The 25,135-nt window shown below is 51.4% G+C and overlaps 1 protein-coding gene across 1 annotated transcript; it reads right to left on the reverse strand.

Annotated features, from left to right (window-relative positions):
* Positions 1-93: 93 nt before the first annotated feature.
* XKR7 (XK related 7) lies at positions 94-22,843 on the reverse strand. Its single transcript, XM_049869777.1, has 3 exons — positions 22,223-22,843; positions 2,150-2,382; positions 94-1,040 (listed from the first exon to the last, which is right to left on the reverse strand). Exons 1-3 carry the CDS (start codon positions 22,804-22,806, stop codon positions 94-96), a joined length of 1,764 nt encoding a protein of 587 aa, XP_049725734.1. The 5' UTR covers positions 22,807-22,843.
* Between the last annotated feature and the right edge of the window lie 2,292 nt (positions 22,844-25,135).

The following is a 25,135-nucleotide window of genomic DNA, read 5'->3' on the forward strand; positions in this document are numbered from 1 at the left end:
TCCCCCTCAGCCTGGCAGCCCTGGAATTCAGGACTCAACACTGTGGTCAATGTGGGATCAACCAAGCCTGTCCCTTTTGGGGGAAAGATTGGCCTACACTGTGGTCTCATACTCCAGCAGCTCCTGGGAGATCCCCACGCTCCGGTACTGCAATCGGGGCGTGGCAGGCGAGGAGTACTCCAGCGCCAGAATGGTCTTCCGGAGCCTGCGGTCAATAAAATGAGCATCCCACGCTGGGTACTTCTTCCGGGGCAAGTCAATCCGAATCACCGGCCCCTCTGTCCGCAAGGTGCGAGCCACTGGTGTGGCAGGCAAGCCAGGCCGCACCTGGAAGACAGGTGGCGTGGGAGTCCCAGGCCGCTCACCCCCCACTGTGGCCCCCTCCCGCTCTGTAGTCCTTGGCAGGGACCTCGGGGGACTTGTGACAGCGTCGGCTGGAGGGCCACAGGGCCCTGGGGCCTCAGGGCAGATGCAGCCAGGCGCCTGGGGCCCCAGCATGGGCCCATTGGGGTGCAAGAGGCAGTAATAGACACACATGAAGAATATGCCCAGTGCGAAGCTGGAGGCCACCACGCAGACCAAGATGAGCGAGCGATCGGTGGCGAAGTTGTGGCTGGAGTACCAGAAGCCGGTGAGCGCGGCGTTCTCAAGCAGGACAATGCAGTAGTAGAGGGTCATGCGGCGGCGGCTGCGGCCCTCCTTGACATTGAACCAGCAGAAGATGTAGATGATGCCCACAACCATGTTGTAGATGATCTCCTCCCACTTGGACATGCAGAAGTCCGTCTCACCCTGGATGACCCAGAAGGTCATGATGCACCAGTGGGCCACAATGAAGATGCCAAAGTAGAGCTTGTAGACGCTGGCAAAGAGCGCAAAGGCCAGGCTGCGTGCGGCGATGGTAAACAGGTGCCACAGCACCTGGACCACGGCGCCCTTGTAGGACAGTGGCCGCTTGTCATCCCTCGAGTCCCGCAGCACCTTCTGGTAGGAGGCCAGCGTCCAGGCCAGGGACAGGAGTGAGGCAAAAGTGGAGAAGACTGCAGAGACAGGGCAGGGGCAGGGTGGGCTGGGTTAGGGATGGGCCTGGGTTGGGGTCTAGGGAGAGGGGAGTGGCCTAGGTCAGGAGCTGAGTTCTGAGGAGGAGAGAGGGAAGCACCTCCGGGTCAGTGGAGGTGTGGGGAGGGTCTGGGTCAGGTAATCTTCAAGAACAAGGATGGAGGTGAGGTTAGACTGGATTGGGGACTTCTTCAAGGGCAGGAGGTAGGTGGTTTTGGTCTCCGTACGGGTCAGGTATAGGTCTTTACTACGGAGCTACTAGGGTTCAGGGGTCTTGGTGGGAGGGAAGGGGAAATTAGGGTTCAGGGCTCTGGGAGTGGAAGAGGAGGTGAAGAGGGGGTGATAATTAGGCATGGAGATATCAGGAGGGACCATTAGAAGACATGGGTGACCAAGATGGGGCTAGGGTGTGGAGAGGGGTACTCTAGAGCTGAGCTGACATGGAGGGTGGGGACAGGGAGAAGATCCAGGGTGGGAAGGGTTCCAGTATTGCCCAACATCCTGGGCCAGGAGTCCACAGGGGACCTTTCTGAATCCTGAGGCTGTCTCTGCAGCCCTCTCCAGCACTGCCTGAGGGGAGCATGGCAAGCTCCTCGGAGATGGGGAGGTGGTTTTCCCACCACTGGGGGGGTGGGAGGGTAGGCCTGGTCTGTCAGAGTTATGGAAGGGGCAAGGTGTAGCGTACTTGCAAGGCCTGGGTGAGCAGTGAATGGGGACCAGGCCAGGCCTGAAAGGCGGCTCAAGTGGAGTGATGGACGGGTTTCCTGCAAACTGATGGATGGAGGCAGAGGGGTCCCCAGGTAGTACAGTCTGGGATCAGGACGGCTTGGGGAATGAACCGGCAGGGGACTCACAGGAGGTGGGGTACAGGGGAGGGCCTCTCTGGAAGTGGCAGAAATGTGTTCTGGTCTGTCCAGGCAATGGGGAAGGGTGGAAGGCACAAGACCAGAGTGCCCAGGCAGCCTGAGAAGTGGTGAGGGGAGGAGGGGACCGGGTGGCTCCTTCCTAACACTGAAGGTGGGTGGGCCATAGGAGGGCACACGGGCCCTCCCCAGCCCCGAGGGAGGGAGGTGGAGGGGGCGGGGCTCACCAGGCAGCTGTTGGAACAGGCTGCTGCTGCTGTCGCTGTCGCTGTCGCTGTTGCTGCGGTGCACGATGAGGCTGAGCTGCAGCACGAGCTGCGGCGCGCTGCGCAGGAAGGTCTCCAGCAGGCGCAGCATGCTCACATCGGCGCTCTCGAACAGCATCCGCCAGTAGAAGTGGCGCTGTAGCCGCTCCCCGCGCCAGCGGCTCTGCAGCCCCAGGTACAGGGCGTGCAGGTACCTGCGGGGGGCACACGGTGCTCAGGCTCGGCACACACGGCCCCTAGCCTCCCCCACCCGCCGCGAGCCACCCCACCAGCGCTCAGCGTGTGGCCCTGAGCTAGTCACTCCCTGCCCTGAGTCTGTTTCCTCCAAAAAAAAAAAAAAAAAAAAACCCAGTGCCATCGAGTCGATTCCGACTCATAGCGACCCAATAGAACAGGGCAGAACTGCCCCACAGAGTTTCCAGGGAGTGCCTGGCTGATTCAAACTGCTGACTCTTTGATTAGCAGCCCTAGGACTTAACCACTAGCCACCAGGGTTTCCAGCTATAAAATGGGCCTATTGAAAGGATCACCTCATGGCGCTGTCTTTGGGAGCGCTGAATGGGCTCACTAACTTAAAAAAAACTGGCACACGGTAAGCCCTTAAGACGGCATCAACATGATCAGTAATCCAGTGGGGGGGGGGGGGGCCGCTTTCTTTGCAGGGTTCCTGACACCTTACAGTGCCCTGAGCTTACGATAAACCAGTTAAAAAGAAGTTGCTGTCCAGTTGATTGCAACTCGTGACGACTCCCTGTGTGTCAGAGTAGAAATGTGCTCCATAGGGTTTTTAATAGCTGATTTTGGGGAAGTGGCTCACAGCCAGGCCTTTCTTCTGAGCTCCCTGCATAGCCTTATCATTATTCTCATTTTATAGATGAGGAAAAGGAGCCCTAGTGGTGCAGTGGTTAAGTGCTGGGCTGCTAACTGAAACATTGGCGGTTTGAACCCACCTAGCTTCTGCATGGGAGAAAGACCTGGTGATCTGCTTTTATAAAGATTACAGCCAAGAAAACCCAGTGGGGCAGTTCTACTCTGTCACGTGGAGTCACTATGAATTGCAAATCAACTAGATGGCACCTAACAACAACAGAGATTAGGAAACAGACACAGAGAGACATGTCACTTGTCCAAGACCACACAGGAAGCAGCGAAATCAGGATTCAAATCCAGACAGTCAGGCCTCAGGAACCACACTCTAACTATTAAGCGACACTGCCTCCTACTGTAAGCCATAAAGAGCTTCGCCCACACAGGGGTTCCTGCCCCCAGCTCCTGGAGGGACCGTCCTCTAGGGGACAGTCCCTGGTGCCAGCCCCTGTTTCTGCTGCCTACAGCAGCTTCCTGGCCTGCTCGCTGATTCCACCTGGGAGGGTCCAGTTCTCATTGTCCAGCACAGACAAACTGCTCATTGACACCTCCCCTGGCTCTTGAGACTTTTCTGCTTCACCTCTTGCCACTTCTCCCAATGAACTTCATGGCCCCGCCACTCTGCATGGCCATAGATCCTGGGTCTTGCCATCTCTCCCACCCGGCTAAGCACCTGCATCTGCTGTTACTCTGCCTGGAACACACTGCCCTGTCTCCCAGCCCCACCCCCACCCCACCCCAGATCTGGAGAAATTTTACTTTTCTTCCAAAACTAAACTTTTAGACACGACTTCTTCCAGGAAACCTTTGCTTACTGCCCTTCTAGCTGGGGTGGGAGTTCCTGGGTGGCAGAAACAGTTAAGCTCTGGGCTACTAACCAAAAGGTTGGTGATTTGAACCCACCCACGGGTGCCTTGAAAAAAAAGCCTGGTGGTCTGCTTCTGAAAGGTTATTGCCATGAAAATCCTATAGAGCACAATTCTACCGTGCCACACATGGGGTTGCCATGAATTAGAATAGACTCAACGGCAACTGGTTTGGTTTGGTTTCCCAGCTGGGGTAGAGGCCTCTCCAGGGCTTCCCTATAAGCCAGCACTCGTCACAGAGGGGTTATGAATCCGATGGTCTCCCCCACCAGACTGTGAGGAGACTGTGAGCCCCATGAGAATGACTAGGTCTGATTGCCTGACCACCACTGTACCCCAGTACTTAGCACACAGTCAATTGTGGTGGCTGAGTGAATGTGCGCATGGAGCCCTGGCAACACTGCAGGCTGTATGGAAGGCATTCTGAAGTCCTGAGTTCAAGTCCTGACTTTGCCTCTAATTTACTCTGTGATCTTGAGTAAGACGATTACCCTCTCTGAGCCCTAGTTAATCCCTCTCAAGGTGGCTATGAGGATTAAATGGATGAGAAGGTATTTAGGAAATTGTAAAGCGCCGTGCCCATATTGGATGAGATGGGACATGTCCATACAGCCTCTGGGCCTGATTCCCCCTCTGTGTCCTGGTTCCTTGCCCAGCAGCTCTGCCCTTCACTGCTGCACCCACAGACCTACCTCCCCAGCCCCAATCCCTCAAACTCTCTGATTCATGGGGCAGGCACGCTTTTTGCTGAAAGGGCTTCTCCAAAAGTGGCCTTTCCAGGAAACTAGGAGAGAAAACCCTAACAGACTCAGAGACCTTGTTGCCTGAATCTGAAACTGGGGAGCCAGGGATTCGGGGTCTATTCTCAGATGTGAAGTTCCCTGTTTGGGAACAGGGAAGCAACCGGATGATATTAAACTGTGTGTTGCCAACCAAAGGGAGGCCCTGTGGTGTTCCTGGCATTTAGGAATGGCTGATACCAAGTTTCCGCAAGTAAGTACCAGGCCTTAGCAGCTATGTGGCCCTCTCTGGGCCTCAGTTTCGCCCTGTGGCAACGAGAAGGATGGGCTTGATGACTCTGGAGATCCTTTCGGAGCTAAGGTTCTGGGACCCAAACTCTCCACCAGATGTAGCCAAGAAATATCTCAGTAGGTCCCTGGGTGGTGCAAACAGTTTGGCAGCTTCAACCCACTCAGCGGCACCGGGGGAAGAAATGCCTAGCCATCTGCCTCTGTAAAGATTACACCCAAGAAAGCCCTAGAGAGCAGTTCTACTCTGTAACACACAGGGTCGCCGTGAGCTGGAATCAACTCTATGGCAATGCAGCTTTTTGTTTATTTTCTGGTTTCCCCATCCCTGGACCCTCTGGGCACCAATAGATGGTGTAGACACACACTCAACATGACACAATACAGGGTTGGTGGCAGCGTGGAGAAGGAAACACAAGGGCCACTCAGTCCATCTCTCCCACCCAGTGCCCGGGTCCCTTCAGCAGTCTCCAGCCCTGTGTGCACACCCTCCATTCCCACACTTCCCAGGACAGGGCGTCACTGCCTCCTGGGGCCAGACCTTTGGCTTCTGAGCAGCCCCAAGTCTGCACTGTTTTTCTTCAGACGAGCAGAAATTTGTCTCTGCTTTCCCTGCTGCCCCCTTACAAGGATCCCTGCAGCCAGGGGTTGAAGGCTAAAACCGTCCATTTACGTAGCAAGCATACTTTGAGCACCTACTCTGTGCCCTTCAGTATCTCACAGTCCCATCAGAGAGAGACAAGAGCTGAAACAGATTCTACCAGGTGCTGCAGGACTCAAAGAGATGGGGAACTTTACCTGGGGGAGTGGGTCAGGGAAGGCTTCCTGGAGGAAGAAGCATTTGATCTCAGTTTTAAAACATGGGTAGGCATTTGAACGTATGCAAGAGGCAGAAGGGCATTCCAGGTGGAAGAACCAGCTGAGGCAAAGGCAGAGAGGCATTAAGAAAACGTTGCCTTTTTGGGAAATGGTCAGTGGTTTGATGGACCTAGAGGGGAGGGCTTTAGTGGGTAGTAGCATAAGAAGCTAGAATTGTGAAGGGCATTGAGTTCTGGGCTAAGAGGTTCAGATTTTATTCCAAATTGGAATTTTATCCCAGAATCAGGGATGATGTGATCAGCTTGGTGGCTTGGAAAGCTCACTCTGGAGGCTGGCTTGGAGGAAAGCCAGGGGATGCTGGGGTCTGGTCCAGGCTTGAAATGACAAGCAGGCTGATCTAAGGCTGAGGATAGAGGAGGGGCAGAGAACAGGCTGGTGGGGGGCAGGTGTGAAGGGCTCAGGGAGAAGCCAAGATGCTCCTCCCAGAGCTTCTAAGGGGCACAGAACACAGACCACTTTCCCCAGCCTCCATTCCCGTGGCTTTGGCTTCAAACAGGAAAGAGAGACCAGCTGGTCCAACTTGAAGGGGCCTGGGGAGTTGAGAGGAGGACGACACCCTGAAGTTTCTCTCAGGCTGGAAGACCATCTGTTTCCAGGCCTAGGTCAGCATGAGGGAGGCCCCGGCCTGGCCAGCATCCATCATCACCTGACAGGGCCTCCCCACCGCCCCGCCCACTCTGCCTCCTCCTTTGCCAGCTTCCAACACCCCAGCTCCAGACAAAGGGCTCACACAGCCCAGAACCTACGGGGGCCCCAGGAACAGCAATGGAGTAGGGGAGGAAAGGAGGCCCTGAGCCCCAAGAACACAGACTCAGCAGGGAGTGTGGACAGATCATGCCGCAGTCTGGGAATGAAAGGCCTGGGTTCAGCCCTCTCTCTGCCTCTTTTGGCAACAGGACCAAAACCGTGGCTGTTCCGCCCGGTTGGCGCTAAAGGCTCACTGCCAAGGGCCTACGAGATTTTCATGGGCCTAGGAAAATGTTTGAGCTTGGAAAAAAATTGGCTCCAAAACACAGGGAAAAACTGCAGATTCAAAATTAATAAATGTTTAATTAAATGTCTGCAAAACAGAACATTATGTCAGCCAGTCAACTGCAATTTGGCTTTTATCTGATTATATATAATTTACATTTGATGTTTGATGTCTCTGCATTTTAATATGCTTGATAGATGTGGGTCCCACAAAGGTATTAAAACAGCTCTGCCCAGTAGAAGCAACCTAACTTCCCTGGGCCTCAGTTTCCCTTTCTCTAAAATATGGCTGGCACTCACCATCCTGCCTACGTCACTGTCACTTGGGGGGGGGATCAGAAAGGCAAGATGGCAATATGCTGGGCCTGTGGCTTTGCTTCCCAGGCCTGCCCTAGCTGCTGTGCGCCTTTGGAGTCTCTCTGAGCCCTGTTTTCCTCCTTATTGTGAGCATGGAATGAGGTGATAGATTTGAAAACAGTTTGTAAACTGTAGAGGGATGTGCCCTTGGAGGGGGAGCATGCCCTGGGCGGAGGCCTCTGGCTCCTCCTAACCAAGCATCCTCTCTTGAAACCTCCTCCAGGAAGCCCACCCTATTGCACTCTATTTGAAAGGAAGTTGGAAGAAGCTGATCTTTGCCATGGGTGGGACTAACACCACACAAAGAGAAGGTACCCCCAATCTCAGAGAAAGGAGCCCACTCTCCCGGGGGCATCTGCTTTCTCCAAAATTCATCCCCAGTCCATCCATTCTCTCCACTGCCCCACCCTGGTCCAGACCTCAGCCATCTCTTGCCTAGACAACTGCACCGGCCTCCTCCCTGGGCTACCTGCATCTACTGCTGCCCCCTACAGTCCGTTTTCCACATGGCTACCAGAGGGATATTTTAAAAACCTGTCAGATCATGTCATTCTCCTCAGAGCCTTCCAAGGTCCTCCCATCACACTTGGACTAAAACCCAACTTCTCCCCTTGGCTTTAAGGCCCTAAGCCATCTGGCTCTGTCTGTTTCTCTCACCTCATCTCAAACCCCTGCCCCACTGGTTCCTGACACTCCATATGTACCAGCAGGTCCTTCAGCCTGGCCAAACTTGTTCCTGACTCCAGACCTTTGCACTTGCTGCTTGGTCTGCCTGGAACACTCGTCCCCCAGTTCTTCCTGTGGCTAGCTTGCCAGCTTATGTGTCACCTGCTTAGAGAGGTCTCCCAGGCCACCACCCCATGCTGGTGCCTCTGCCATCAACAAATCACTCTCTAGTCTATCACATCACCTGTTCTTATTTTCTTCTTCTTCCTACACGCACTCTGAAACAACCTTATTTATTAACTGACACATTTATTTTCTGTTCTACCACTTGAATGTGGCTCTCTGGGGGCAGGGACTTTGCTGTCACCACTGTATCCCAGCATCACTGCATGCAGCAGGTACTCAATAAATATTTGTAGAATGAATAAATGTGTGTGTGTGCACCTGTATGTGTGTGAGTGTGTGTGAGTGTCTCCCTACTGATCTAGGAGGCCCTGGGGCTTCCCTGCCTGAATTTGTGTACAGCCAGGATACCTGCAGACTTCTCTCATCCTCTCTGATGCATTCTTGTTATTCCTCCTCCAGGAAGCCTTCCTCGATGCTACTGCAGTCTGGTTAGGCCTCCCCTCCTCTAACGAGCTCCAAGACTTAAACTGAGACCCAGTGTAAGCCCGGCCCTGCAGTCAGTGTTGCAGTCAAGTCACCTTAACAGTTCCTACTATCCCCATTTTACAGAGGAGGAAACAGAGAGCTCAGAGGCCAGATTTGGAACTAGTCTCCTGACTTAGCCTTGTGCTTAGAGAAGTGCATTTGGGAGAAAATGGGAAAAGAGGATGAGTGTGTATTGTTGGGAGCAGAGCCGGGGGCGGGGGCGGGGGCGGTGGGCAACAGAGCCAAACCTCGAGAAGAGGAGAGAAGCCAGCAGTTGGGGTGTGGAATCCCTCTGTCTCTTTTGGGCCCCCGAGCAGGCAGCAGGTCAAGACGTGGACGGGAGCTCCTTTCCTTCTGCTGGTGCTTGCTTGCATCTTGTGAGCCAGGCACCTCCCAGCACCCCCCAGAGTTGGGGGACTCCTCTCTACTGGGCAGAAGGAGGGGAGAAGGATGAGGGGATTCCCCTCCCTGAGAAGCCAGGAAGCTTCTGGGCCAGCATCTGGTTACCTGTGTCTCCCTTGTTCTTTGTCCTCATGCTGGGTTGCCCAAGCCTCTGGCACTGGGCCTCAGCCTCTATTCAGACTGGTCAGACCTAGGCCTAAGCCTGGGCCTGTAGCTCCATCTGACCTCAAATCCTGAGTCATTGTCTGTCTGTCCATGGCCCAAATCAGTCTGTGGCTTGAGTCAGCTCATCTGTCATGTCTGCCTTTGGGTGCAGGGTCAGCCTATTTATCTGTTCCTTAGTTGCTGTGTCAGTCAGTCAGTCAATCTGTCTGTTAGTTAGTCTCACCTTGGGATCCAGGGTCAGTCCAGCTGTCAGTACTTTGGACCATGGGACACATTGTTAGCCTCTCAGATGCTATGTCCTTCTGTTTGTCTGTTAGTCAGTCTGACCCTGGAACCCTGGGTCAGTCTGTCCATCTAACCTCAGAGGCCCGGAACATCAGTCTGTCAGTCCCTTGGATGCCAGGACAGCACTGGATCTGCTTTTCCATATTTCTGTCTGTCTCTGGGATGCCGGGTTTGTCTGTTGGTCCGTCTGTCTGTCAGTCCCTGGGCTGCTTGGTCCATCTGCTGATCTGTTGCTCAGCTCATGGCTCTGTGTACTGCCAGTTTTCCGGCTGTCCTCCCCTGCCTGCTCCTCCTCTCCCTGACTCTGGGGCTCTCTCTGTCTGTCTGCGTCTCTCACATCCTCAGCTCCTCCATCTGTCGGTCTCAGCGTTTCTGCGTGTGTGTCCTCGCCCCTCCCCACTCCCCCTCACAGCTCCAGGCCAAAAACACAGCAGCTTCCAGCAGCTCCCCCGCTTGCTTGTGCTTGTGCGTCTCCATCCAGGAACCACCCCCTACCTGGGCTAGCTCGCTGGGCACCAACGTGGGCCAGACCCTGTGGACCTCTGCTGGGTGGACAGGGTGGAGCTGGGGAAGCAGTAGAGAGCTGGAGGAGAGGCAGGGCTGATGGGAAGGAGCAGGACCTTCCACACCAACTGAGCCCATCTCTGCTTCTAAGGTCTGTAGGGGGACAGTGTCCAGTGTTAATAATGACTATAGTTCATATTTACTGAGTGCCAACTACATGCCAGGCTGTGCTGAGCCTTTTTACACATATTAACTCATCTATTCCTCACAACAAATATCTTAGGTGGGTGCTATTATTATCCCTATTTTACAGATAAGGAAATTGAGACCCATAAAGGGACTGGGATATACCTAAGGTCACGTAGCAAGTTAGTGCCAAACCTAGGACTCAGAGCTAGCTCTCCATGGCCCCCTGAGCCAGGGAAGGGATGGGGGAAGTCAGCAAGTCTCATTCTTACCCCTCTCCCCGTCATCCCAACTGTCCACCATGGCAAATTCAACTGCATGGAGGCTGTGCAGTACAGCTGCCTGGGAGACCTATGTTGGACATGGATGGACCTAAAAGCTTTACCTGGGCTTACATGGGTTCAGAAAGAAAAGGAGAAGTTTATTCAACATTTATTCGACAAGCACTTTTGAATACCTACTATGAACCAGGAACTGTGCTAAAATGCTGGAGGATACAGTGATGAGCAAGACAAACCCAGCCCATCTGGAATTCATAGCCTATTGAGGCCCCGGACATTAGTCAAATAATCCTGCCAACATGTAACAACAAATGTGTCCCACAAGTTCCAGACATGTTGAAGGAGGCACAGGAGTGAACCAGGTTGGGGAGGAAGAGAAGGGAGTTTCTGGCAAAGGAAACAGTACGGGTAAATGTCCTGAGGTAGGAGGGAGCAGAGCACTTTCAAGAACAGTAAGGGCTCAGAATGGCTGTAGCTCAAAGATGGGGGTGAAGAAAGCAAGAGATTAGGTGGGCCATGGTGAAGGACTGGCCTTTATCTTAAGCACAGTGGGAGCCACAGGAAGGTTTTAACCAGGGGAGTGAAAGGATCAGATCCCACATCTGCATCTTAGAGGGAGCACTCTGGCTATGCAGAACAGATTGGAGGAGCGCAGGGGTGGAAGACAGGAGACCAGTTGCCAGGTGAGAGGTAGGGATGTCCCTCTGGAAGGTGGTAAAGTTCAGAGATATTTAGGAGGCATTTGGAGAAGTGGCTTGCCCAAGGTCAAACAGCCAGAAGGCATCAACTTGCATCTCAAACCAGGGCCACCGACACCCCTATTTCATTACAGGGCATAGATCAAGCTGAGCTCAGGTCCTGGGGACCCAGACCTCAGATACTGTCAGTGGGACGGTTCTTGGGGAAACATTGGGTCCCCAGCTACCCAGCCACCTCTCCTGCAATGTGGGCCAGGAAGCTCTTGGGAGGGATGGCCCTGAGGCACCCTCCTCATCTGCCCATTCCTCGAGCTGAGCCTGCAAGGATGCAAAATAGGACCTTCCTGGGGTTGGCAGCCAAATGAGTCATAAATGTCAGTAAAGAATGCGATTTTAACACATTTGGCTCCCATTTCGTGTGGTGCTGGGGAGCTGGGCTGTCTCCCTCCTCCTTAGCAGCCCCCTAGAGTCGTGGCTCCTCTTTTTTGCTGGGCTGAAGCCAAATGTTTTCCAGCCACTAATTTTAGGCTCTGGCCGAAGCCGAGACCCTCTCCCACCCTCCCTCCCCTACCAGCTCCCAGCCAAGCACCTCTCTTTCCTCCAGCAAAGCAGCAGCCAGTCCCTCTCCAGCAAAATATATGGGTCCAGGTTCTGGCCTTTCATGTCCCTCATTGCATGAGTGCAGACAGCCCTCCTAGCCTCTCTGGGCCTCAGTTTCCCTATCTGCAAAATGGCTCAATGACAGAGCAGATACCAAGACCCAGGACCACATATTCTAGTCCGAGGCTCTTTGTCTCCCGTTTTCTCTTCTCCTGATAATCCTGGTGGAATTGGGAAGTTATAAACCAGTGCAGGGTAGGGGATAAATTTCAGTCTCCTAATGGATCTGACAGAGCCCCAGTGGTGCAGTGGTTAAGAGCTTGGCTGCTAACCAAAAGGTTGGCAGTTCGAATCCACCAGCTGCTCCTTGGAAACCCTATGGAGCAGTTCTACTCTCTCCTATAGGGTAGCTATGAGTTGGACTCCACAGCGACAGGTTTGGCTTTTTTTTTTTTTAATGGCATCTGAAGGTACCTAGGGATCAAGGCAGAGAGAAAACATCACTTCTATCTGTGCCTGGTCTGGGCATGAATTCTAGGTGACAGGCTCAGGGTCTCAAACTCCAGTGCTCAGAGAGGCCAGGCTGATATCATTATGAGGGAAGTGGGCCAAGTGGGGACTCTGGGAAACTATAAATGGGTGCCTGTTTTAAAGGGACAAGGTGCCCCCTCAGCTCTAGCTGATTACTGCCTGGGAGAATGTGAGCCCAGTGTGGCTGGAGTTTCTAATTTTTCAAGAATAGCTGGAAATTAGGATATTTATACCAAAAACAAAAAACCTCAGTCTGAAAATGTTGTCAACTAATTAAAAAATACCAGATGAATTTTTTAGAGGTTATTATTTCTTTTTAAGGTATGATAACAGTATTATGCATTGTAGCTATATATTTTTAAAAAGTATCTTTTTAGAGACTTACTGAAGTATTTATGGATGCAATAATATGATGTCTGGGCTTTGCTTCAAAATAACATGGAGACTGAAGGAAATGGGGTGGGGTCTAGACCTCTGCTGTTGAATTTGGTGGTCACTAGCCACGTACGGCTATTTAAATGTAAATTAATTAAAATGAAATAGAATGTAAAATTCAGTTCTTCAGTTGCTATAGCCACATTTCAAGTGCTCAATAGCCAGGTGTGGCTGTTGGCTACTGTATTGGACAGTGAAGGGATACAGCCACATTTCAAGTGCTCAATAGCCAGGTGTGGCTGTTGGCTACTGTATTGGACAGTGAAGGGATACAGTATTTCCATAGATGTAGAAAAGTCTATTTGATGACGCTGGCCTAGATCAAACAAGGTTGGCTAGGAGTAATAATTGTTGAGCTGGGTGATGGTTCATGGGGGATCATTCTCCTATTCTCTTTCCTTCTGTATATGTTTAAAATTTTCCATAATAAAAAGTTTCATTTAAAAGTCAAGGAAAAAAAAAATACTATGTGGACCAATCAAACCCATGCTCCGGCTGGATTTGGCCCATGGCGGCCAGTTTGCATTCTTTGATCGGACAGTTAAGCATCATAGCACTGAGCATCATAAAACCCCACAGTTAGGGCTGCAGGCTCTTAAAAACTGTAACTGTAAGGGCTTTAGAGACCATCCAGTTTATCCTCCAAACCAAAGCAGGTGTCCCTGCCACAGCATCCCTGCCAAAGTCAGCCACTTGTGTCTGCAAGCCGGGGAGTTCACACCCTCAGGAGCAGCCCACTCTGTTTCTGGGCAGCTTTGGTTTTCAGGATGTCCTTGGTTCTACTCAAACAGAATCTGCCTCCCTTTAACCTTGGGTTGTCATCTGTCCTCATGTTTTCTCTGGAACCACAGAACAAGGCTCTTTCCCCAAGTGGTTGAGGGCTGGCACGGTTAGGACCCATGATGCCCCCTCCCACCCCCTGTCTTTTTACTAAGCAAGTAGATGGCTCCTGTTGGGCTAATAATAATAGTAATCATGGTACATGTCTTCCGAACTGGCTTTACAAGAACCTCAAGTGGTGAGTACTGTCATTATCCCTATTTTGCAGATGAGCCTGGAGCTCTGGCTGGGGAAGTGACTCATCCAAGGTCACACAGCTAGGAAGTTCTGAAGCCATGATCTGCACCAATGCCCCCCATGCTCTCAGCTACTCCACTGTCTGGTTCAAGCTTTGGAAAACGCCTCCAGAATTCTTAAGCCTCCAACTGGGCTTGGAAGATGATGTAACTGAAGCCCGGGCAGTGAAATGACTTGCCCAAGATTCTGAACTCTAAGGCCCCACTCAGTCCACATCAACATTTATTGAGCACTTATTGCACACAATGAACTCTATTTCCTCTAAGTCAGCCACACCGGCATCTTCCAGGGAGTCAGCCCCAGGCTTGTTCTTGCTACATAGTCTGACCTGCTCTTAGTCTGCATTTCGTCCACTGACAGTTTGGAAGACTGAAGCTGCAGGCCTAGGAGACCTCATCGCTGTGTCCACAACTGCAAATAGCTCCCACGCTGCCTTGTTACTGTTGTCAGTTGCTGTCGAATTGATTCCTGCTCATAGCAGCCTGAAGTGTGCAGAGTAGAACTGTACTGCATAGGGTTTCCAAGGCTGTGACCTTTTGGAGGCAGACTGCCAGGCCTTACTTCTGAGGCATCTCTGGGGGGGGGGTTGAGCCACCACCCTTTCAGTAGTCCAGCATTTAACCATTTCTGCCACCCAGTGGCTCCTCCACACTGCCTTAAAACAAAAAACCAAACCCAGTGCTGTTGAGTCAATTCCGACTCATAGCGACCCTATAGGACAGAGTAGAACTGCCCCATAGAGTTTCCAAGGAGCCCCTGGCGGATTCAAACTGCCAACCCTTTGGTTAGCAGCCGTAGCACTTAACCACTACGCCACCAGACTTTCCACACTGCCTTAGCGCCCCCCATATCAGCCAGGTACCCAGAACCTGCTTCGACAGATTTCATGAACCAAGAACTAGCTGAGGACGTTGCCAGAGCTGGCTGGGTGCAAGGCCACCATCAGTCACAGAGGGTCAGTCACCGTGGGGGGTACAGAAAAAAAGGACAAGCCCTTGGCTCCCAGGGGCTTGTGATCCGGTGGCAAAACCAGCCAGGTGGGCAGATGATCCAAACAGAATGTAACCAGGGCTGTGGGGGCCAAGGAGGGATGAGTAATTTTGCCTGAGGGGAAGTTTGAGAGGAAGAGATGTTAACAGTGGGTACTTCATATTGAAATAAAAAATTTTAAATATTAAAAAAAAATCTGCTTCCAAAAGCAATGTAGGATTATTTTTTCAGGATTCATTTAACTAGCAGAAGGCACTATAGTTTGGTGACATGGGGGCTTCAAAGCCTGACTGCATGGTTTCAAACCCGGGCTTTGCTGCCTCGCTTTCCACATTTGATTAAACAGGTCGAGTTGAGCACCTACTATGTGCTGAGTACTATGCAAAACACGCTCCGTATCTTAATTCAATAAACTCTCACAACGGCCACTCTCATAGAGACTGATATCCCATTTCACAAAGAGGTTAAGTGACTTGCCCAAGGTCACACAGCTCATTAGTGGCAGAGCCAGGGTTTTGACAAAGCTTCATTCTTTACTGCACTCTCCCCTACCTGGCAGAGCTGTCATGAGCATGAATAATCTAATCTAAGCCTCGATAAATGAAAACTATGATTTTCTATGATATCTGACTTTTTAAAAACAGATGAATGTAGACTTTTTTTATTAATTAAAAAACACAGGTACAATCTTCAAACAATGCAAGAAATATCTAATTAGTAAGTGGAAATCTCTCTAACCCCATCGCTCCATTCCCAGATATAATGAGCAGAGGGGAGTGTTCACACTTTTCTGTATTGCCTGAGGCTTCAACAGTGAGAGTACAGCTCCTTTATGACAGAACAACCAAGCAATTTCCATTTTTAGATTAAAAACAACAATGACTCTTGTTTGACTGAGGGGGCAGGGTCTGGAGGCAGCAGGTGGCATGTGTTGGGTTTGTTCAGGGAAAGCTTCTTAGAAGAGGTGGCATTTGAGCTAGGCCTTGAAGAACGAGCAGAATTTCACAGGGACGAGAATGGGGAAGGGTTTTGCCAGAGGAGGGACTACAGGTAGCCGCTCAGAGGCCTGAAGGAGCGTGTGACTTGTTTTGGGGGTGGAGGCAGCAAGTCACCATGCTCTAGCTGGAGCAGAGAGGAGGCAAAAGGGCAGGGACAGAGGGCTTTGGGACCGGGCTAAAGCATCTGGGCTTGCTCTAGGGGCAGAGGGAGCCAGGGCTCTCTGGCTTCAGCATGGCAGGATCAGATCTGAGCTTTAGAACTATTGCTGTGGCTGCCAAAGGTGGGGGTGGGACTGGGAGGGGCAGGGAGACACAGGAGGCTGATGGGATGTCCCAAGGGAGGAATTTGGAGGACCTAACAAAGGCATTTTTTTTTTAACAAAGGCAGGGTGGTGATGGGGAATGGAGAGGCCAGAGTAGATCCCAGCCCATCCTCCCTCCTATCTCCAGGGACCCTCGCCCCAGCTGCTGGGTTCAAAGCCATTTCCTGGCAGCCCTCCTCATCCCCCCCACCCAAGGCTTCTCCTGTGTGGTCTTTATAGATTAAACAGGGAGGAGGGGTGGGATGTTGGGCCCAGCTGCCGCCGCTGAGTCTGTATGGAGCAGCTCTAATGGCCTGTTGCTGCCGGATGGGGTGGGGAAGGCAATGGGGGTGAAGTGTCCAGGAGAGGGCCCTCCCAGGAGGTGGGTAGTGAGGCCAGGACTGGAATAAACCTGCAAAGTCAGAGCAGGGAGGAAGCTTGTGGATTGCCACCGAGTTCAGGGGTTGTCAACACCTTTCAGCTGTGGAACTGATGATGCAAAGCAAAACCTTAGACATGTAACCAACATATTGAAAAGGGAGCTCAGAGATCCTTGGGTGGAAATCATGATGAGAGGGCCATGAAACACAGCTTGAAAACCACTATAGAATTCAACCCCTGACCCACTTTATAAATAATAATATAAATACCAATGGCTAATGATAATTGTTGAGCACTTCTGTGTTCTAGGTACTGTGCTAAACCATATAATACATTATTTAATTTGTTATTCCCTCAGGCCACATGAGATAAATACCATTATTAGAATGTCCATTTTGCAAATGAGAGAATCAAGGCACAGACAAGTTATGCCATTTCCCCCAAAATCACAGAAAGTTGCAGCTGCAGATATAACTGATCCCAGAGTGTGGGTTCTTAACCATTACGCTACCTGGCCCCAGTGGGGATGCTGAGGACCAGAAAAGATATGCTGTCGACTCTCCCTGAAGCAGATGCCTCTGCCCCTGCTGCTCCTACCCTTGTTTAACCCCCGTCGTCTCTATCCCCGATCATTGTACTGACCTCTTTATGGGTCCCCTGGCTTACCTAGACCTCCTGCCAAGTGATTCTATCCAGTGGTCAGAGTAGACATTATAAATCTTCAGTCAAGACCCTACAACATCTCTGCTGAAACCCTCCCAGGCTCCCCATTTCAAGCAGATTAGAAGTCCAAATCCTCTTCCTCTCCTCTGGGGCCTATGTGACCTGGCCTCGTCAATCTGTTCACCCTCATCTCCTTCCTTTCTTCCCCTCGCTCTTTGCTTCTGCCACACTGGCCTTCTCCCTGCACTTCTCCCTCCCTTTGCCTGAACACTCATTCCAAGACCTTGGCCCACATGCCACCTCCTCAGAGATGCCTGCCCTGACTTCCTGATCTCAAAGAGCCACATTCTCCTCCCTGGCACTTGTGGCCACCTTCCTATTTCCATAGCAATGCCCGCCATCCGACTCATTATGTATTGTACTTTTTTATTTGTTTGTTGGTCTCTCCCATTAGACTATTGACCTCCATGAGGACAGGGGCTTTGTCTTGTTCATCACTCTATTCCCAGCACTTTGAACAGTGCCTGGTATACAGCAGGTGCTCTATAAATATCTCTTGAATGAATGGCTGCAGATTAAGTGAATGGCTTTTTTGTCCCTATGGCTTCAGGGCTCTGTGAGGCCTCCTTGCCCTCCTAACCTCCGGCCACCTGCTCAGTGAACAGACCTCCTTCCACAGGGAACAAGCCTAGGCAGACGGCAGTAATCACTGCCAATAGTTTTAAATCCTTAACGTGATCCTTTGTACACATTATCTCATCAAACCTTGACATAACCTAAGAGGTGGATACCTTTGTAATTTCTAGCTTACAAGGGAGGAAATGAGACACAAAGAGATTATGTGGCTTTTCAGGGTCACATATAGGAAGTAGTAGGGTCAGGATTTGAACTGAGGACATTCAAATCCAGAATTCATGCTCTTTACTATTATACCAAGAATACAGCTTCCCACAGGGAAGAGCCTGACTTTCACACTATGTGGTCACTAACGCAATTCCAGACTTCTCTTGAGTGCAAGCCTTGTCAGAAGGTAGAGGGAGCAGGGCTGGAGCCTGGACATAGAGGGGGTAGTGGAGGGATGGTCCTCAAAGCCAGATTTGCCTCCCTTCCTCCCCATTTAAGGGTCCCCAGATCCTGACAGCCTGGGAGTGATCCCAGGCCAGATTGTCTCTCACTAATTGGCTTAGCAAACCATGTTTATCCAGGCAAAGCTGGGGCCCAGAGAGTTCAAGATTACCGAAAGCAGGATTCATGGCTTACTGCTCTGCTGCCCACAGGGTCAGATGAGACAGAGTTAGGACTTTAATTGGCTTAAGAGCCCTGAGTAGTTTAACAGCTCAAAGGATTGGGGGGTGAAGACACAGGTGGGTAACCTGCCCACAGACAGCTTCATGCCCCACCGAAGGATCTGTTGGTCCTTCTCCCAGGGATTCAACCTGTCTCTGTCTAGGGACATTGCTCTACAGTTCCCCCAACACAGCCTAGAGTAGAGCTTGAGCTTGGCAGTTGGACAAAGCTGTGATGGTACCTCACCTCTCCCCCACTTCCTCAATGGATGACCTTGGACAAGTTACTTTCCTTATCTGATAAATGGGTATATCAATAGCCACAGGGAAGATTTCAAGGTAACACAAGATCACATGCCTAGAACACCTGGCATGGGTCCTGCTAGGACATGGTGGTGTGCAGTGGCTGTGTATTCCTTTTCCTCCTTGGAGCCCCATTTTATGCTTAAAACCATAATAACAATACCCACCTCATATGGCTGTTTGGGATAGAATAAAATCCTGTGTGTGAAAGGACCTTATCAACTGTGAAGTGCTAGACCAGAGATTTCCAAAAAGGACGGTTCGCAAATGGATTTCCTATGGTTGACACCATTAAAAAAAATCTTAATTAGTAGTTGAAAATTGGGAGGGTTCACACAAGTATTCTAATCTCATATTTCTCATGAAAAACTAAGATGTGACAATACCAGTTCCACGGTTTCTCATGGTACCATCAGCTGGAGCTGGGTAGTAGATGCCCCTTCTCTAGGACACAACTTTTCCCATAATGTCCTTCTGCTTGACACTCCACGAACCTTATGGTCTGTGTTACCTGCCTGGCTTCTCAAAGTATTTGAGCTTTTACTCAGCACTGTAGAAGCATGAGGAGCTGAAAGGTATCTTTATGATTAAAATCACTATTCCAGAATCAGGGACATGGGATTAGGAGGTGAATGACTAGCCAGCCTCCCAACTTTGACACCGGAGGGCTCAGACACACATCTCATTCCTCGCCACCCCAGGCCCACATCAAGTCCTGCTCAACAGTGAACCTGCTCAATGTGAGAACACTTCACGAGGTAAGCACACATGTTGTGCCAACATTGCTTAATTTCTAGGAATTGCAGCCCCGGCAACTTCTCTACAACTTTTCTGGATTCCTTCCCCTGCCCTCCCCACCAAATTTAGCCAGAATCTCAGCCATTTTAAAATCCAAAGCCAAATGGCTTTTGGGACAGGGGTCCAGATGGAGTGTGGAAGGCTTTAGTAATGATAACTAGACTCAGAATTCCAGAAAAAGGAGGGCTCTTAAGGTCATTAAGTCTAATCATCTTGTTTCACACACAGGGAAACTGAGGCCCAGAAATGGAAAGAGCCTTGCTCAAGGTCACCTAGCAAGCTAGTTACAAACTAAGACGTAGGTCTCCTGACCCTACCCCACCCCCTCGCAAGCCAGCATTTTTCCCACAATCGACACTGTCTCTCATTCTCACCCAAGAACATGGTTTAACCCCCTCCCCCTCTTTTCACATTCTTATCTCAGTATAGCAGAAGCCCTGACTTTCTATCATCCTGGAATCTTGGGATCTCAGGTTCATAATTCTTCAAGCTTGGGGGACACTTTGGAGGCAGAATTGCAGAGTGGATAAATTGTACTTGGGCTTTGAAGGCACAGTCTTGAGTTGCAGCTCTTTCGTTCCCTAGCTATTTGACCTTGGCAAGGATGTCTGTCTCCAAGCCTCGCTCCCTCATCTGTTAAATAGGAATTATAACATTAACCTCATCACAGGATCACAGGAGAGATACAGGAGATAAAGCAGGTAAACAGGCAACCACTAGGCTTGGCAAATTGTGAGTGCTTAATAAAATAATGGTTATGGAATTGTAAATTAAGGGCCTCAAACTTAAATGCCTAAGTACAATGGGTCAGTTGTGATCAAAGAGAATGGTGGGAACTGGACAAACTGGAGCACATATACCCTGTCTAAATTGTTATAGGCTGATACTGCTAGATCCATTTTTTTTTTTAAAGAAGCTTTTTAAAATACTGTGCAAGCCAAACAAACCGCTTCTGTAGGCCAGAATCAGCCCAAAGGCCATTAGTTTGTTATCCTTGCAAAATTATCTCATCCCAACTTCCTCACTTTACCTAGGGGAGAGTGAAAATAGCTAGCTAGCCCTTCTGTCTAAGAAATTATGGAGTCCAGTGGACCCATTTTCAGCCACTCCCCTGAGACCTCCCACCCCTTGGTCATTTTTTCCCATATTTGAGAGAAACTCATTTTCAGCTTACGAAAGGAGAGAAGTAGCAATTTCTTATAAGTGGGTTCTGAACAAGGGGAGAAAGAGGGACTTGAGGTAGCCGGTAAGTCAAGGGGCAGCCAGCCCATTTTAGGCAGAAGAGAAAGGTGGATAAGCCTTGGCTACCAAGAATAGGAAGTCACCATTTCAGAATCTAAAAATATCTTTTGCCATCTGTCCACTCAGGCACAGAATAATAAATGCAGATTAGTTCCTGGATGTAGACATGAATATTTTTATGTGTCAAGCTAATAATAATACCACCACCTTGTGTGGAGAGAGCTCCACCCCCCTTTTTCCCCAAGGGCAAGCTAAGTGGAATATACACCATCTTGGCAGGCATAGATGGGAAACCAAGGCAGAGAGAGATTCAGCAACACAACAAGGGTGACACAGCAAGTGAGCAGCTGGGACAAACCCTGGGAGTCCTGTTCCCAACCCTCAGCCCGGAGCTGAGTCTTCTGAGTTAGTCAGAATGCATTAACAAGTAGCAGAATAAATATAACTGCAGCAGTAATCACCCTTTTCATCTCTAGAGTGACTTTTCCCATGCTTTCCCCACATCTGTTATAATTTATTACATTCCTAAAATATGTTACAGTCTGCAGAGCCCTTAAACAGAACTTATCTGATCTTTCCAATAAGTAAGAAAAATATGATGGTAGACCAATGAGCTGAGATGAGTAGAGACTTGTCCCCGTTTTACAGCTGAGGGAACTGAGATTTGGAGTGAGAAGGGGATCTTCCCCATATCACATAGCAAGCAAATTCACCCTGTCATGAAATTTCCTGTCAGCAGACAGTAGCCCTTAAGCTACTAGAGCAGTTCTGATTCAAGGGGAGCCCAGGTCTAGGGTTCCCCCTCTCTCCAGAATTAACACAGCACAGCAGGCACCCTCAGCCCTGGCAAATGAAGAAGCCTGGAAGTGGCCAGTTTGGGCAAAGCCTCAGTTTTTCCTTGCTGTCCTGGGATAAAGGGCAGCTAGTGACCATTTAATCTCAGACTCAAGATCTCAAATCCCCTTGGCCTTGTGGGGGTTGCGGGGAGCAGCTCTGGGGGAGATGTAGGAAGCAGAAGGAGCCAGAAAACTTCTCAGCTGTGTTTAGCACACGCCTCCCCAAAAAACTCGAGAAGTTTGGGTGGGATACTCATTTAGTTGCCTCAAATTTTCTGTCTCTCCTGGGAGGCTGGGAATGGGCTGTGATTCAGAAATTAGAATCTTTGAGAGAACGGAAAGACTTCTAAGATCTTTCCTAAGCCCAGGCTCACAGTTAGGGAGAGGGGAGTGGGTGGGTTAGGCCTGGAGGGAGTTCTGTGGCTTGCTTCAAGCTTCACACTCACCCCTGTCAGCTCCAGGCTCTTCTCACTCACACACCGCTGGAGATCTCCTTTTCTCCCTCCTTGCACCCTTTCTCTCCTTTCTTGCCACTATTTCCCCCCCTCACCACCTCGCCCCCCCCCACAGTCCTCAGTGGTCAGATCAGAGAGGATGGCATTGGGGTTGATCAAGGCTTGGGGGCAGAGGTCAAGGAGGAGCTGGAATAGAAGATAGCAGAGTTGCAACAGGGTGGGGCGTGGCGGAGGTCAGGACAGGAGGGGTCCTGGAGGAATTGAAGCCGGGTTGAGGCAGCAGGCAGCCCTTGGACACCCCACTGCTCCCTCCACCTGTGTCTCTCCTACCTCCAGACCTGGCCGAGCTGCAGGAGGTGGACCAGAGTCTGCAGCAGCCAGATGCAGAGGCGGCAGCAGCGGCGGCGGTAGGTGTGGGCCGAGGAGGGCGCGGGCCGGGAGCCCACTTCTGGGCTGCCTTCTTTGGTCCTGAAGGCGGTGGCGCTGTCCTTGGTGCTGATAACGGGCCCACCGACACTGCTGTCCTTGGTGCTGACGGCGGGTCCCGGGGCCCCCGCTGGGTCCGTGTAGTCGTAGACGAACCAGCGGAAGCTGAGCAGCTGCACGACCAGCGAGGGCAGGAGCACGAACAGCAGGGTGAGGCCGAAGTAGGTGCGCTGGCCCTGTATGTAGTAGGAGGCCGCCAGCCACAGGTCCGTGGCGCCGTCGGAGAAGAACACGAGCAGCGCGCACAGCACCCAGCAGCAGTCCCGCAGCTCGTAGCGCGGCCCCGGGCCTCCCGCCTCGGTCACCCCGGCGCCCCCGGCCACCGCCGCCGCCTCCCCACGCCCACCCGCACCACCCCGGGGTCCTCCGGCCACCCCCTCCGGCTCCGGGCCGGCTGCGGCCGCGGCTCCATCCGACTTCGCGGCCATGTTGGCGGAGCAGGAGGCGGGGAGCGACTTCCGGGCGGCGGAGGAGGGTGGCGGGGTGGGGAGGACCGTATGCGGGCGGCTCCTGCCTCTTCCTCGTCTTCCTCCTTCTCCTCCTCTTCCTCCTCCCCTCTACTTCAATTATTCATTCCCCTCGGCACCGCCCCCGCCCCTCCCCCACCCCTCCCGGGTTGTGACCGGATGGGAGCAGCCCCCCTGGGAAAGGAGAGGAGGAGATGAGGGGGAGGGAAGAGGAGAGCAACCTAGGTCACCCTCTCCCTCCTTCTTCAGAAGCCTGGGGCCCCAGCCACATGCTTTCTGTCTCTCTCCCCCTCTCGACTCCACTTCCTTCTTTTCTTCACCGCCCCTTCCCCTTACTTCCCTCTTCCATTTATCTCCTCTGTTTACCTGTGGTGGCCGAGGTCTAAGGGAGGTGTGGGACCCGGGACTTGGAAGTAAAGGGTCCAGGGGACTGTCTGCTTTCCAGTTTCCCGAGTGCTTGTATATTATTCCATCCCCTCCTTTGATCTTGAGAGGTCCCTTTTCTTATTGTCTTCGTTTGAAAGCAGAAGAAACTGCAGTTCTGAGCGGTGCTGCCTCTCCCACCCTCCCCTTTCCCTCCCTCAGGCACTGCCTACCTCTGGCCACAGCCTTAGCAGAATGTGGGGAAGGAAGGGGGCAACACCAAAGACATAGGGATGGGAGGAAACACCAGGTTGAGGAAACAAATTGGGGGTCTGAGACTGGAGGCATGATTTCAAGGAAGTCTGGACCACAGAGTGCAGGGAGATGGGAAACTGTTTGGGAAAGATGAGACTGGGAGTTCTGGGGATGGGATCCTAAAAGCTTTTTCCTGGAGCTGTGGAGAGGGAGCCACTGCAGAGTTTGAGCAGGGGATTATTGTGGTCAAGATTTGGAAAGAAGACCCTGCAGCCAAAGTGGAGAAGTGATCACAGGAAAGCAGATGAGGAGGCCAGAGGGAAATGATAACAGAGGTCAAGGAGGGGGTGTGGTTCCTCACTGAGCCTGGAAAACCCCAGCTTATCCTACCCCCTCCCTTTCCCAGATTGGACATGCTTGCCAGCCTGTCAGGCCAGGGCATTTATTTGGCAAATGCTCACTTAGCAGTCTCTCTGTGCCCTGCACTGTCCTAAGCTCTTGACAACGATTAGTTCATTCTATCCTCACAACAATTTGTGAGATAGCTTACATTTTTTTTTTCTCCCATTTTATAGACGAGGAAACAGAATCACAGAGAACTTCATGAGATTGTTCGAGTCACACAGTTAGTAAGTGCTGGAACCAAATTCAAGCCCATCATCTGGTTCCAAAATAGGCTTTGCTACCTCCCAAGGAGAGGAGGAGAGGAGATGAGGGAAGGAGGGGAGTAGCAGGAAAGGGAGGATGAAGGGAGACAGCTGCCCTGGGTCAGGAACTAGCAGCCATCTGCAGCCCTGCAGTCCGCATCCCTTTCGTGTCCAGGGACTGTTTTGGCCCCAACAATGCTCAGGAGATTGGGGCTCCAGCTGTTGCCTAAGCCTGAAAAGAGAAAGGAAGAGTTAGGGATTTCAGTGAGTTTTTCAGGCTGGATTCGAGGCTGACAGTCCCCTATCCACGGGCATGTGTAGACTAGTGGGAGTTTTAGTGGGGTGGGCTGGAGAGGGGTCTGGACCCCAATGTGATTTAGGAAGGCACACCATGTCTGCCTTTTTTTTCTCTCTTACAACCCTAAGGAGACCCATGGAGTGCACAGAGCTCTGGGCCAGGAGAAGCTACCTCTTTACATTCCTGGGCCAGTTTCTATGTGTGTCTAGACCTCTGCATTTTTACAGATGACTGCGTGGAACCTGTCAGGGTTAGGTGCCCACCTCTGGGCTCCACCCCTCTCAAGGCAGCCCCTCTACCTCCCATGCCTCTCCACACTCCGGAGTCAGCCTGTTTAAACAGGCAGGAGGAGACAGGCATTTGTATGAGCCTCTGGAGCCGGGAAACCTGGATTTGAAATCTGCCTGCCCCTTACTTGCTGTGTGAGCTTGGTAAGCACTCAATTTCTCTTAACTTCAGAGAAAAGTGAAATGGGGGACAGCCAGTACCTTCCTCTTGGAGCTGTGGTGAGGATAATCAATGCCAATTATTAGCTGGTGTGAAGCTCTCCTGGATTGTTCACCCAGCTCTGCCCGGCTCCCTACCACTTGAATAAGTCTCCTGACGACCCCGCCCCCATAAGCTTCCATGACACTTTAGTTTTTTCCTTCTAAACGTCCGTACAATGGCAACTTAGTTTTTTATGTCTGCCTGTCTGGAATAACCTGGGAGCCCCATGAGGGCCGGG

The sequence above is a fragment of the Elephas maximus genome, chromosome 25 (assembly GCF_024166365.1).
Source record: "Elephas maximus indicus isolate mEleMax1 chromosome 25, mEleMax1 primary haplotype, whole genome shotgun sequence".
NCBI classification, from domain to species: Eukaryota; Metazoa; Chordata; class Mammalia; order Proboscidea; family Elephantidae; genus Elephas; species Elephas maximus.

Bases quoted from the DNA above. Each gene is read 5' to 3' on its own strand.
- XKR7 (XM_049869777.1), bottom strand. From the start codon at position 22,806: ATGGCCGCGAAGTCGGATGGAGCCGCGGCCGCAGCCGGCCCGGAGCCG. The intron at 2,383-22,222 runs GTAGGAGAGACA...TGCCCCCCGCAG, and splicing joins CAGCTCGGCCAGGTCTGGAG to GTACCTGCACGCCCTGTACC. The intron at 1,041-2,149 runs GTGAGCCCCGCC...CTGTCTCTGCAG, and splicing joins CCTGTTCCAACAGCTGCCTG to TCTTCTCCACTTTTGCCTCA.